We start from the raw sequence: 14,918 nt of genomic DNA on the forward strand, positions 1-14,918 counted from the left end.
CAAAAGTTTTTATTTTATTTTATTTTGGCCCAGAATTGTGATTTCACTGGTTTAGGGAATGTTCCATATACATTCCTACCACTGATGTAGACTGGCAATTGCTTATAATTTAGAGGTTTAGAGGCTGCTGGGGGTTGGAGGGTGGCATTGAGAGGCTAAGTAATTTACTCATAGTCATAGAGTAAAGACTTGAATCTAGATCTGCAGGCTCTTTATCAAGTATACCGCATGACTGAGATATAGACTGGAAGAAGGGTGAGTCATATATATATATATATATACACACACACACACACACACATAGTGTAACTTCATCTCTATAATGCCTTATGATTCTAAAAGCATCTTCTCTAAGTAACATCCATATGAAATAGACAATATCATTACAACTTAAAACTGTGTGTGTGTGTGTGTGTATACACACACACACACACACATCTGTATATATATATATATATATATATACACACACACACACACACACCTGTATACCTAAATGTCTATATCTATATATGCATATATCTATCCTTTGACAGATAGATGGGAAGATAGATTGATAGACAGACGGATAGGTTTTTGTGACACTGCTCTCCTGCTACTCCCACCTGTCTGACTATTCCTTCTTGGTCTCTTTTGCTAGATCTTCATCCAGGTCACACCCCTCATCAGAGGTGTCTCCTAAGACTCTGTCCTCTATACAGTGGTGAGCTCATCAGCTTCCATGGACTCAATGACCATATCTATACAGAGGATTCTGAAATCAAGTTTTCTATTCCTAATCTCTCCTGACTTCCATTATGTATTACATATTCCACAAAATATACTTATATCAACACAGTACACATATACATAGGTTTTTATATACACATGTATACACATATACACAAACATCTACATATATGCACACATACACAACACACAAGATTGGGGACAAATTGTGAAGGGCTTTCCAAGCTAAACTGAGATGTTCCTAGTGGTTTCAAAAGCAATGAGGAGACAATGGTTAGTCTGGTCCTTTAGGAAAATCACTTTGACAGCTGTGGGGAGGACAGATTGGATAGGAGAGACTTGAGGCTAGGAGGCCAATTAGAAGGCTGTTGTAACAGTGTAGGTGAGAGGGTTTAAACTAGAATGGTGGTAGTGTGAGCAGGTATAGATTCAAGAGTTGTAATGGAGGCAGGAAATGCAAAATTTGGCAACTGTTTAGATATGTGGGGTGAGGAAAAATGAGGAGGATAAGGATAATACTGAAGCCAGGATGATTGGAGGGATTGCCTTTTCCAACAGAAAGGGGCAGAAGGGTGGGCCTGAGGGGAAAAAAATGAATTCAGTACTGGTTATGTTGAGTGTGAGAAGCTTAAGAGTGGAGAAAACCAGCAATATTTAATGTTTTTAGCTCTATGCCTTTACCAAATTATGTCACCTCTACTCTCAACTTCTCTGTAGATACCACTTGGTAAATCACTTAACAGACTTTCAGTTAGGCTTTGATCAACAATGAGGCTTCTCTAAACAACTCAACACAATATTCTCTGCATCTCAAATGTCTTCTCCCTTACCTGCCGTCCTGTTTCCTTAGGGACAGCAGGGACTCTTTCTTCTCCACTTAGGGAGCCCATGTCCAATTTTCCTGGTTCTTTACAACGCTGTCTTCTCTGCTTCGGTTTGTCTGAAAAATTCTATGAAGCAAAGAGAGCAAATATTAAAATGTTAAGCTACTCTCCTGCTGCTCTCTGAAGAGCTGACTGCTTGTCTTATGTAGCTGTCCCTTTCATTACACTTCTTTCTAAGAGCTTGACATCAAATGAAAGGGAATGAAACAAACAGTCCAGGTTGGGCCCTTCTCTTTGCTTGCTCATTCCTATTTTGTCCTTTAACTTGGGAAAAGTAGATCAAAATATCAATATTTAGTAGATTTAAATTGTATTTTGCTGTGCAGTAGAAAGAACTTAGCTTGTTTTCTTCTGTTTGTTCCAGGCTCTAAAATAGTTGAGCTGGAGAGAGCTTATCTCAGAAGAGCCTTTGTGATACCAGGCATCCACCAACTTTTTTTTCCTCTGTATTTTTACAATTGCCTTGTCCTCCTATTATTCTTAATTACATATATGTGCATCTCTGTGTGTTTATCCTTTTTTTCACCTAGAGGTAAGGGGATGGGGGGAAAGTTGAAGGTACAGTGGTGTTCTTCCTCTGAACCTTCTCCCCTCCTTTTAAAATTTTTTATGAACTCTTTCTTTACATGGCTCATTACTGTAGTGGATTTAAGGACAAGGGACTGATGTTAATGTGGAGAAGAGAAATTAAGAAAAGAGAAATTTGACAAGACAAATATATTCTTTTAAACCACTGTCCAAAGAATGATACTACCAAGATATAGGTAAAATAGAAGAAAAGCCCCTAAAAGACAACTTTAAGGACAGAAATGTTTTAAAAAACCAAAAAAAAAACCAAACACACACCACATATAAATCATAAAAATGTAACTAGACTCCTATTTTATAATTTGATTTCTTGTAAAACTACATCACTAGGGGCAGCTGGGTAGCTCAGTGGAGTGAGAGTCAGGCCTAGAGACAGGAGGTCCTAGGTTCAAACCCGGCCTCAGCCACTTCCCAGCTGTGTGACCCTGGGTAAGTCACTTGACCCCCATTGCCCACCCTTACCAATCTTCCACCTATGAGACAATACACCAAAGTACAAGGGTTTAAAAAAAACAAAAACCAAACTACATCACCTAAACATCACAATGTGAGTGAGTCAAGTGCTAAATATTTGAGGTTTCAAAGAACTGTTAGTGAGAACAGTTCAGTCACATCACTTCTTTATAGATGTTACAGTAAGAGGGTTACTTGGTATATTAAAGGTCTTGAAACCACAGATAAAAGGACTTTATTTTTGAGTGATGGACTCAGTCTTCATATACTTCACTGAAACATATCCATACTATTCTCTGTAATAAGCTCTTGATCTTAAACTCAACCAAGGCACATGGAATCATGTAGAAAGAAGACATATATCATGTTTTCACTTACTGTCCCAAAGGTAGGAACTTCTAATGTATAATCAGATTGTTGCCTTAACCAGTCCAACAAACTCTTGTTGGGAATAGTCTTCTCAGCCTGGAGGCTGGTTGTTGTGACTGTGTGAGGAGATGAGGTTGCCGAGATGGGCCCATCAGGGTGGGTGCTGCTTGGTGAAGGCTGTTCTTGATCTTCTTGGACCTCCTAATGAGAAGAGAAGGAAAATGGGAATACACAATGATGTGAGTATATTGGGATGGTGACTGGACTTAAAGTAAGAAGACTTGGGTTCAGATACAGGCTTTGATCTTTACTAGCTATGGGACTTTCCATTATCTGAACATCCATTTCCATGTCTAGAAAATGGGAGTAATACTACTTACATTACTTCTCTTGTAAAGCTGCTGTGCTGATAGCATTTTATAAAATGTAGAGGCCTAAAAAAGTTTATTATTATGTATTAATAATAAAATAAAGAGAATTTTTAGGAAAAAGGTGTCTCATATTTTCTTTAATTGTTTTCATCTTTTCTTTAGCTTTATAAATAGACAGTTTCAAAAACAATCCTACTACGCACTGCTAAAATAAATGCAATGTTCTAAAATTCACATGGCTTTTTTTTTAAATGAGGGAGATTAAAAAATAAAATATGCTTCTCTGTCTAGTGAAGTCTCATTGATCAGATTAGATGCTGATTGCAAAAGTAATTTTCTTGGAGAACTATAGAGAGCCAACAAATCATCAAAAGTGTTCTATGGATATAGAGTTGGGAGGAAGGAGGGAACAAGGCAGGAAGAAGTCTACTATTGATATCAATTATTCATTAAGTATCCAATGTAAGTACCATCTTGTTCTAGTTGCCTGGAAGTTACAAAGAAATTATAAAATACAATCCCTGCCCACTGAGCTTAACATTTAAAAGGGAGTCATGCACAGAGAAATGTAATGGTGTTTAAAATTGTTGAGATGATATACAGGAGCTACTTTTGGAAAAAGAGCCTCTGGGTCTTAAAAATTACTTTTTATAAAGAGGAAACCTTGAATGCTAAAAGGCTAAATGATATAGCTAAATGATATAAATTATATATTCAAGGGTTACTATTGCAGTGAAATCTTTAAATGCTGTGTTCTTAATCTTTAGATCTCAAAGCTCCTTAGAACACACTATTCCTTCTAAGGGCATTATATACTTACCAAAATTCCTGTCTGAAGTGTTCTTTCCTTTAAAAAGATGAGGTCCATTCCTCCTTCTACATTTTTTCTTCTTCCCCTTCGTCTTCTCATGGCAGCATCATCTCTTCTTAAGGTTCCATTGACAATCTGACCTGTAACAGGGTGAATTAACCCAGCTTGCAGAATTCCAGACAGGTCCATGCCAAGGGATCCTTGGAGGGTGCTGACTGTCCCAATTTTGGGTGTGCTGGTGCTCAACGGGAAAGGGGAAGTAGTTGCTGGGGATCCATCAGGTGTGCAAGAGAGGTCTATGGCTGACTCCCCTCTCCAGCCATTGAGCACAATAGGTGAGTGTCCATGGGAAGCAGAGAACTGCTCTAGGTTCCGAGACTTCAAATCTCTCTCCATGTCAAACTCATAGGGTCGTCTGTGCTTTCGTTCATCCTTGGCAAAAACTGGAGCCAGGAAACTTTCCTATTAATATCAATTATGGAGTAACATTAATATTTAATTTTCAGAAAACGTAATTGCAAGGACAATTGTAATATAGGTAAGTGGTTGCTCCCATAAGGATCCAGAAAAAAAAGGTTTCTCTTAGAAGACAGCCTGAGGCTTGTTTTTCTGTGGTTCTGCTTATCCCTCTTCCCCCCCCCCAACCCCCCCCCCCCGGGAAGAGATTATTTCCTTGGCCTTTTAAATCATCTTGGATCATATTCAACCAGGTTAAATAGAACTGACAGAATATTCATCACTGATGGTCAGTGAGACCTGCCAAGATCTCAGGCACTAAAATAAATTCAGTTTGTGTTCTTGTCTTCATAGCTCTAATGCTTAAAAGAATACCAAATTTGGTTAAATAGAAAATAATGCTTTCATTAAACTAAACCCCCTTTCATTGAGACAAAGTACTTTTGGTTCCTCTTAAAAGTTGAGAGGAAGCCCTCTCCTGTTCTTGTGTGGGGAGAGGAGTGCTTAGAGATCCATTCTTTGAATAACTTACCCTGATTTTATGCAGATGTCTTTGGATCGATCGACATGAACACACACACACACACACACACACACACACACACACACACACACACACCCCACTGAATTCTTTGCTTAAAAAAACCATAATTTTGATGATGCCTTTTGTCCTTCTCTCCTAACCCTGCCCCAAAGAATGAATCATTTAAAACAATTAAACACTACAGAAACTTTGATGGAAATATGTATGAAGTTGAGTCTTAGCAGTCTCTACTACCTCTTTGTTGTGAGGGCAGAAGTGGATTCTGTTGTTTCTTTCTAGGACCTTTACTTGTTTTCCCATTACTCATAACTCAGTTTCCTTCTGGTGATCTTTGTATTTGTATTTAGACCCCTTCTCTATAGTGCTCTTGGTTCTGCTTATTTTATTCTGTATCAGCTTAAACAAATTTTCCCAAGTTTTGCTAAATTCCTCAGATTCTTCTTTTTTACTGAACATAATATCTCATCATATCAATACATCATTTTTTTCAGTTATTCCTCAATTGATAGATGCCCATTTTGTTTCTTAATTCTTTGTTACCAGAAAGAATGCAGCTATGAATATTTTGGTACATGATAGATATTTCTGTGCCTGACTTCTTCAGGAAATATGCATAGAAGTGTGAACCACTGTCACTTTTCTTGCATAATTTCAAATGGCATTCCAGAATGGCAGGATAACTTCACAGCTCCCCTAGCAGTGTATCATCAGGGTGTCTGTGATTCTCTGCTCTTGGGGGAAGAGGGACAGGGGATGGAACACTTCTATTGTTACTTCTTTTTAAAAAGGCATAAGGGTTTAAAAAATAATTATTAATCTAACACAAACTCCAAATCTCTTCTGATTTTTGTCAATGTGCACACATAGGTTTTTATAAAATCGGTGTGTTTTTATGAAAACACATTAGGTAAAACAATGTAAAAGAGAAAGGTTGAGAACTAAAAAATAGGAATAATGTACTGGATAAATGAATAAATGTACTGGATGGCCAAAATGTTTATTACATAAATGTAAAAAAGTTATTTACAGGGGCTACATGTTTTTTGTTTGTTTGTTTTTTAAACCCTTATCTTTCATCTTGGACAATATTGTGTATTGGTTCCAAGGCAGAAGAGTGGTAAGGGCTAGGCAATGAGGGTTAAATGACTTGCTGAGGGTCATACAGCTAGGCAGGATCTGAGGTCAAATTTGAACCCAGGACCTCCCATCTGTGGGCCTGACTCAATCCACTGAGCCACTTATAGCTTCCCCGCTACATAATTTTAATAATGGTAAAATATTAAACAAAAATAATAAAAGACTGACAGGAGAAATGCCACTAGGTTTCAATGCTAGTTTATGGATACCAGTGATCCAACTTTGATCTTAAGTGACTAGACAACTAAAATCACACCCAGATTTCGTGATGTTAAGGTGAAATCTGGCTAGATAATATACAAAAAATACTACTGTGAAATGATACTGGTCAGAGCAAGGTAATCCTACATATTCTATTTTGTGTTCTGCTATTTTTAATTTAACATTATTTAATTTACTTTTTTGTGGGTATTTAATTGTTTAACAAATCAATACATTTGATGATACCACATTTTTAGCATCCCAGAATCTCAAAGACACCCCAGAAGACCATTTAGTCCAAACTTTATTTGAACAAGAAGCTTCTTTACAATAAATCTGACAAATGGTCACCTGGTCCTTTCTTAAAGATGTCTACTGAAGTCATATTCATCACCTCCCAAGCCAGCCAATTCTATTTTTGAATAGTTTTAATATTTATAAGTTGTTCTTTTTATCAAACCTAAATTTGCCTCACTATAGCTTCTACCCAATGCTCCAGTTCTACTCTCTTGGGCCAACCAGAACAGTTTTATTGCCTTTCACATAATAGCTTTACAAATATTTAGGAGAGGTGATAATGTTTTTCCCTAAGTCTTTTCTTCTCCAGGTTAAAAACATTAAGTTTTTTTCAACCTTCTTGTATGATATTAACTCAAGGCTATTCTCCATGTTCATTGCCTCTTCCAATTTCCCTCCCACCAACATCCTCTTCAACTGACCAATGTTCTGCTTAAAATATGATGCCTGGGAAAATAATATTCAATATTCTAGATACTGTCTGATTTGGGCAGAGTACAGAAGTTGTGACCTTCCTACCCAGATATTATGCCACTCTTAATGAAGTTCAAGATTGGATTAGCTATTTTGGCTGCCGTGCCACACTGTTGACTTAAGCATATCTGAGTTGTTCTGTGGGGTTTACTTTTTGGAGGGAATAGGGTCTCTGTTAAGACTGTCAGCTCAGCTGATTTGCTCCTCCTAGAGTTTTGTTGTCTTGATTGCATGGGTCCATCTGCTTCTGGGTTGGGATGAAGAGGTCATTTGATGGCTATGCTGGCTCCTTATCACGTTGTATTACTATTGGATGAGGCCAGGCTGCCACTGGACAGTGTGTTACATAGGACCAGGCAGCCTGCTTTGCCAAAGGGCAGCAGCTGTCAGGCTTGGTTGGACAGATTGCTCATTTACTAGGGCTTTTCTTAGGGGGATAGCAGCTCTGCTGGACTTGTTGATCAGCCAGTCTTTTGGGCTCTTTGTAATGGACAGCTCAGTTCCCTGACACATACATCTTCAGTCAATGGCTTAGTTGGCCTGTACTATATATATACTCTTCAGTTGGAGTGTTACCATGCTCTGTTCTGATGGATGACTACAAAGCTCTTTCAACTAAGGAAATGGTCCTTGGCTTACGATTAGCAGAAACTTCTTTCATTTAACTCTCTCAAAGTCTCAGTTCTGAGATTGTTTATTATCTTTAGGCAGAAGAAGGGAGAAGGTTCACCTCTTACTGATCTCTTAAATTGTTTCTGATAAATTTCTGATCTCATCTTGACCTTAAGAGGTCTCTTCCCCCTCCCTCCCCCCCAGTCCTCTGCCCTGAATATTGACTTTGTCATCCTGTATATTAGCTATGCCTACTATTTTTGTGCCATTTGTAAATCTGAGATTGACTTCTGTTTGTATCAAATGGTGACATTTTTTTAGGTCTAACATTTCAATAATTCTGAGTCCACCTAACCATATAATCTTCTAGCCTTCTTCTATTGTGTCCACAAGTTCATATATTTTACTTAAATTTAGATAAACTATATTTATTCTATTTATGAATTTGTTATGCATACCTCAAGCTAACTGTGCCTTCAGAGACCCTAGAACTAGTCTAGCATGGCTAAATAGAAATTCCAGGTAAAGATCATCAAAAAAACCATCAATCTGAAAATGAGTACCCACCTAACTACACGAATAATATAGTCTTTAAATAATGATAAAAAGGTCCTTAAGGACAGAGACCAACTCTCAGCTAGAGAGTTCAACATATGGTAGGCACTTTTTGATATGTTTGATGTATTTTTATAATTTTCCACTATATATACTATTTCTTTGTGTATGTCTTAGTACCCTCACTAAATTAAGGATAAGCCCTTTAAAGGCTGAGACCATACACTTAGTATCTTTGTACGTCTCTCATTATTAATTATATTTTGCATACATAGTAAATACTCAATAAATGTTTGTGACCTGATAAGTGAACATACTGACTCTTTTGGCTTGTTTGAAAAATAATATGTCAGAGTACTTATTCTTGCATGGCCACATACCATTATTTTCTTAGCCACTTTCCTACTGTGGGAAGCTTGAGTTGTTCCCAGAATAGGTATCTATAGATTACTCTTTTGTGGGGCTGAGGAAGAAGAAGTGCTTTATTTCTTTGGGGATATGTTCCCTGAGGTAAAAATACATGCTATCTGATCATTCCCCAGGCCTACATTAGTTTACAGTCACAATGGACCTAGTTGGACTGTAACATTTAATCCTTTTGTCATTTAATAGGCTTAACATTATACTGTCATAGTGTTTGGCAAATGTTATGTGCTTAAATGCTTTTTCATTCACTAAAAACTGTTTAGATTTGCATTTTTTATTGCTATATGATTCTGAATTTCAGTACAAATTCTTCTTCCTTGGTCTACTCACTGGGTCAAAATTAAATATGTTTTGTATTTGTATCCTAATCTCTTTTCACTCTTTGGGAACATAAACAATATTTCACTGTACTGGTATAGGGAAAACAACAATGGACCAGGAATAAAGATGTAGATCTTAGGCCAGTTCAGACACTGGCCAGTGTGACCCTGGTTTAGGAACCCCTTTTGTCTCACAGCTTTTCCACTTCAAGACCTTCCAACAAAGGACAAATAAGATAGTATAAGTATGCTGACAAAGTATGGAAATACAGTCTGTCTGCCCTGAAGATGCAGGACTAATCATATTCCAAATCCTCTGAGGCTAAAATGTCTCAAAATGGAATAGAGAATTATCTGATTGACAAGTGGGCAATGTCTATGAATAGTTTTCAGAAGAAAAAATTGTAAATGATAAATGACCATGTGAAAACATTACCCAAATTACTACTAAGAAGAGCAATAGAAAGGAAAACAACTCTAAGGTTTCACCTTACACCCTACAAACTGGTAAAAATGACAAGTAGGAATAGTCGATGCTATATTCCTAACAATTTGGAATCATATGCAAGAAAAAATTTAAAATCATTTATTCTCTTTGATCTGTGATCCTTCTCAAAGACATCAAAGCCTGACTTAAAAGACTAAATCTAAACCATACTATTCAATGTCAGAAAAAATGATGTTATATAATAATATAATGGAATATCAGTAAGGAATAAGAACTGATGAAGAATTTGAATTAATGCAAAGAGAAGCGAGCAGGACCAAGCAATAAATGCAATGAGTACAGCAAGAGAAATGAAAAGGGTATTAAAAGGAACTTAAACCAAGTTACTGGAAAGCCAATATTTGTCCCTGAGAATAAGTAATCAAATATACTTCCCCTCTCATGGAAGATAAGTAGGGAACCAATGGGGCAGCATGCTGTACACACACATTGACTAATTGTTTTTCTTTGTTATAAGAGATGGTTCAATTTGGAGGTAGGGGGAGAAGGTAGTAATATTTCCAGAAATGACTGCTGTAAAGACAAAAGATATCACTAAAACTTATTTTAATAAAATGAAATGAATTATCCTACTGTGAGAACAACAAAATTGATTTTTCTCATCTGGCCATACTATTTTGGGAATTCTCCGAGTGATTTCTCTATTAAGCATACATATTTCCCTCTCTAAGCCCCTCTCCTTCCCCCCACCCAGCTTTTCCGCTTCCTTTTGTTTTCTTACCTCATTAGACTTTAAGGTCCTGGAGGGCAACGGTTATCTTTTTTTGTCTCTGCAGCCCTAGTATTTAGCACAGTGCCTAGTTTAGTAGGCTTTTAATAAATGGTTATTGAAATGCCTCTAAGATTTCAAACTCAGATGACTAAGAGAATTATTCTCTTAGAAAGACTGTCAGTATTCATATTTATAAAGACAACGTTCAACTCTATAGCCAAGCATCTTTCATTCTTTGCCTTGAATATTTCACTTAGATATTTACTATCTGTAAAGCATGAAGAATATAAGGACAAAAAAACTCAGCCCTTGACTTTGTTTATATTTTACTAAAAGATAAAACATATAGACCTAAAAAAGTATAAGATAATTTGAGGAGAAACAGAAAACTCTAAAGGAAAGAAACAGCATTGTATCAGCATTTAACATAGTGTTTGGCACACGGTAACAGTTTAATCAATGTTTGTTGACATTTAGGGAAATTCCCCAAAAGTCTACATACTTAAACACTTCTGTTGGATTAATGAATGAAGCAAGTAAGCCGAAGAAGCTCAATGGCTCCTCGTTTTGGTTCCACACCATTCCATGCCTTCTCACCTTTGGGATCTGGGTGACTAATGCAGCTCCATTGCTGAAGTTGGGGCCTGGTGTTTCTTGCTCTGCAAGGTTGTTTCGTGAGCTAGGATTGCTGATTAACACTGGAGCAGGCAATGTGCTTGGCATTTCATACTGTTGGCTAGAAGGCCACTTGCCTTTTAAGACTGCATGGCAAATGTTATCGATGCGGTTAATTATCACTCGATCCTGCAAATAAGAATGGTAATAGCAATCTTACACCAGCACTGGGTAGTAGAAACTTAAATATAGTAAAAATAAATTCTCTTTCAACTTTCTTTGGGAGAATGAATAGATTAGGCTCAGAATGGGTGAGGGAAAGACCTGGGGCCCAAAACCATCCCAAGTCACTAAATGGGAACATTTAAAACCATACAAATATTTCATAGGCAAAGGATGCAAAGATGAAGACTGTGTATGGTCAGTCACAGGCAGTATTTACTAAAAATTGATCGTGCCCATTTTCAACTAAGTGTGACTAGAACACGCCACTTTTGCTGAGCAGACTAACCGGACAACTGTGATACAGCTGGAAGAACTAATCAATTCTTATGAAGCTAAAACATTTTAAAACTATGTATTAAACATGTGTATAGATAGCTATCTAGCTCTAGACAGATATTCCTGCTCACTGTATTATGTATAGATAGCATCCTGTGTATAAAGTGACTTGGCCAAAGGACCAAGGTTCAAATCCAAGCACCTACTACTGACTACTGGTATCACCTTGGATAAGTCCCTCAACTTCTCTGGCCTCAGTTTTCTTATCTGCAAAATTTATTTTGCAAATTTAACATCTCAGGCCCTAAGACTAAAAAATTCTCTCAAAAGTTCATTACAGGGGCAGCTAGGTAGCTCAGTGGATAGAGCACCAATCCTCAAGATGGAAAGCTCTGGGTTCAAATTTGGCCTCAGACACTTCAGCTATGTGACCCTGGATAGGTTACTCAACCCCAATTCCCTAATCCTTACCATTCTGCCTTGGAACAGAGACTTGGTATCAATTTTAAGACAGAAGGTAAGGGTTTAAAAAAAGCTCATTATAGGAGAATCCTATTAAAATTCAGGAAATATAGGCAGTTTAATAGGAAGTTTTAAAGAATAACTTCCTGTTAACTGAAATAGGTTTATTAGGAATTTTTTAGGTAGAAAGTTTATTATGTAAATTTCTACAAATCCATTTCCTTACTTTATTAAAAGAAGCTACTCGCAGCTGAAAAGAAAAACCCATAACCTTTATAATCTTTTAAATATTAGAACTAAAAGAATAAGTATTCAATATTATCTCTAAATTAAAAATGTTTACAAAACAATGTTATTTTGCTCAATGTACTCATGGCTCAACCAAAACTTGCTAGTTAAAAAAAAATAAGTCAAATAGCATTCACTGCAATAGTTATGAATATCAACTATGGAGTATATGAAACTAATGAGCCAGCAGAAAGTTGAACTAATGCAAAGACAGAGGGTCAGGGGGGCCATTCTTAGGGAATACTTTTTGCCAATGGGTAGGGGGAGTATGTATATGTAGATATTATCAAAGGATATCTTTTGGGGCTCCAAATTCCAAAATTCTGTAGACAAGCCCCTAATCTTGTTGAACATTTTGGGGACACCAAATATCCTGCTTTTAGCTATGAGTGCTCTTAATGGGCATCATAATGTTTGGAAGGCACCTTTGGCCATTCGGAGAAGGAATAGAGAGTTTTTTCTTGTAGAAGTTGGGCAATGGTTGGTGCTCGGGTTTCCTGGAGTTCATCCCCTATGTCTCCTGCTATTCCAGATGTAGAGCTCTTACTTTCTTCTTCAGAGTATTTTCCTGGATAATCTGAGAATATAAAAATGTGCAGATGAGTGATATACCACTAATTGAGATCACAATTTATTATTTCCTTTTTGGGGGAGATGGAAGGGTGGGGGGAGTCTTGAGTATTCCTATTTCTCAAAGGCTAGAAGTATAGCAGACCATGATAGGCCCACTCCCAATTTTGATTAACACTGAAGTTTTGACCTTTTCTATTTTTTCAATCTGGCCTGGTTAGCCCCTCTCCTTAGGCTATCTGTTGGCCCTCCACTCCCAGGGGCTCACCACACTGGTGTCACAGTTGGTATCTTTGGCATTCTCAAATGGCTCAACAAGAGTAGCTGTTATTTTTTTGGTAGAAATGCCATTAAAGAAAATGTATCTCTTTTGTTTCTGGTTCACTAAGGACCAAGAGATCTTTTTATCTGACTTGCATTGAAACCTTCCATGTGTGTCCCACTAGCATGTGAGCTCCTTGAGAGCAGACTTGGACTTAGTTTTTCCTGGTCCTCCTACTACATGCTTGACAGCTCCTTTTCTGTCTCCTGTACTGGATACTCCTTCAGATTGCAGACTCTAATCATAGAGGTCCCTCAAGAGTTTGTCAGACCTCTTTTCTTTTCCCTTTATAACTACTTTACTTAGCTGACATGTAAGAGATATTGTGAAGAATCATTAAATTCCTGATGCTAAAGAATATGAAGTAGTAAACTGGTTCAGATTCATGTAAGTATTACAGAGACCTATGACATTTATTAGTAGAAGCTGGGAGACCTGAAGGTAAAATAATCTATGGACATCTTTTCTCTGTGAAACAAGTCATACATAGCCTTTTCACATGTGAGACTATCACATCGGCTGATCTAAAACCCTCATAAACAGCAGAGGTACTGAAACCTATCAGACATCTTAATGTATTGGATCAAGGAAAAAAAAGTTGGATGGACCACTGTAGGACAAAAAAATGGGATGCATATGATTGGCATGTCCTGTTAAAAAAATTCCTATTGAGCACTATATTATAATATATTGTACTTAATGGTATATTAGCATAGTATTTTGCACATAGAAAACACTTTTTAAAAATTTGTTTTAAGTTGTTTTAGTTTATATTTTTTGTAGCTATGTATTATGGTCCTATACTTTACTCTGTGAAAACTGTTTTACCTTGGACCATTTGCTGTATGGAAATAAATTGTCTCCTCTCCCAATTCCCAATTTGTGGATATCTTTGGATTTCAGCTAAGCAGAATAAAATGTAAAATTTAAGTGCCAATCCTTGTTTTCTGTGCTTTTAAAGAGCTTTCTTATTTATACTCCATTAATTCTTAGGCTCCACCCTACCTTCTTACAAGTCATAGCCAACTCGCCAGGTCTGCTTACTCCCTTTGCTCTGCTAATAAATAATAACTGTTTTCAACTCACCTCACACTCCCTCAATTTCCTACTCCCAGAAAAACTGGCAGCATTATCAGCACCTTCTTTCCTGCAATTATGTTCATTAATAAGGATTTATGGAATACCTGCTGTGCACAGACTATCACATTGGGAGTTATGACTGGCTAGGAAAGAAATAAAATGAGACTTCAATTAATCAGAAATCTCCCCTCCCTTGCTGTATGCAACTTTTATAAGAAAGGAGCAATATGTTGCCAGACTTCTTTTTAAAACAGGATACTTTTTAAGATTTGCCTTGCTTTGGATAAGTATGGACTCAGTTCAGCAACCAACCCATTCTGTATTTATAGGACTAAATAATAAGGATTCCTGGCTGGAAATGTCAGCACTCAAATATTCTGAAATCATAAACTGTCAAAAAAGAGTATTTGTACAAGGGTTATAAAGAGCTGAAACAAAAAGGATTTTGTTTAATCTTAAATTAACCAACCTCCTACTTCTATTCTCTCTCTTTCTTCTCATATAGGTAAAAAAAAAACCCAACTGAAAACCCTGAACCAGGGTCTAACTAGGTAGCCAGGGAATATCTTTTGAAAACATATTTTGCCAACTGTATTTCAATAATATGCTTCTTTTGTAATCTTAGGTAATCTC

The 14,918-nt window shown here is 36.9% G+C and overlaps 1 protein-coding gene across 2 annotated transcripts in view; it reads right to left on the reverse strand.

Annotated features, from left to right (window-relative positions):
* CHD6 (chromodomain helicase DNA binding protein 6) overlaps window positions 1–14,918 on the reverse strand; it is a 118,949-nt gene that overhangs the window by 7,962 nt on the left and 96,069 nt on the right. For both annotated transcript variants that reach the window (XM_044664329.1, XM_044664330.1), the window contains exons 31-35: window positions 12,739–12,890; window positions 11,045–11,251; window positions 4,215–4,667; window positions 3,033–3,224; window positions 1,560–1,679 (exon numbers count right to left, since the gene is read on the reverse strand). In XM_044664329.1, the coding sequence (XP_044520264.1) occupies window positions 1,560–1,679; window positions 3,033–3,224; window positions 4,215–4,667; window positions 11,045–11,251; window positions 12,739–12,890 (1,124 nt within the window). The remainder of the gene's footprint in view (window positions 1–1,559; window positions 1,680–3,032; window positions 3,225–4,214; window positions 4,668–11,044; window positions 11,252–12,738; window positions 12,891–14,918) is intronic.

Source organism: Gracilinanus agilis, chromosome 2, assembly GCF_016433145.1.
Source record: "Gracilinanus agilis isolate LMUSP501 chromosome 2, AgileGrace, whole genome shotgun sequence".
Classification (NCBI taxonomy): Eukaryota; Metazoa; Chordata; class Mammalia; order Didelphimorphia; family Didelphidae; genus Gracilinanus; species Gracilinanus agilis.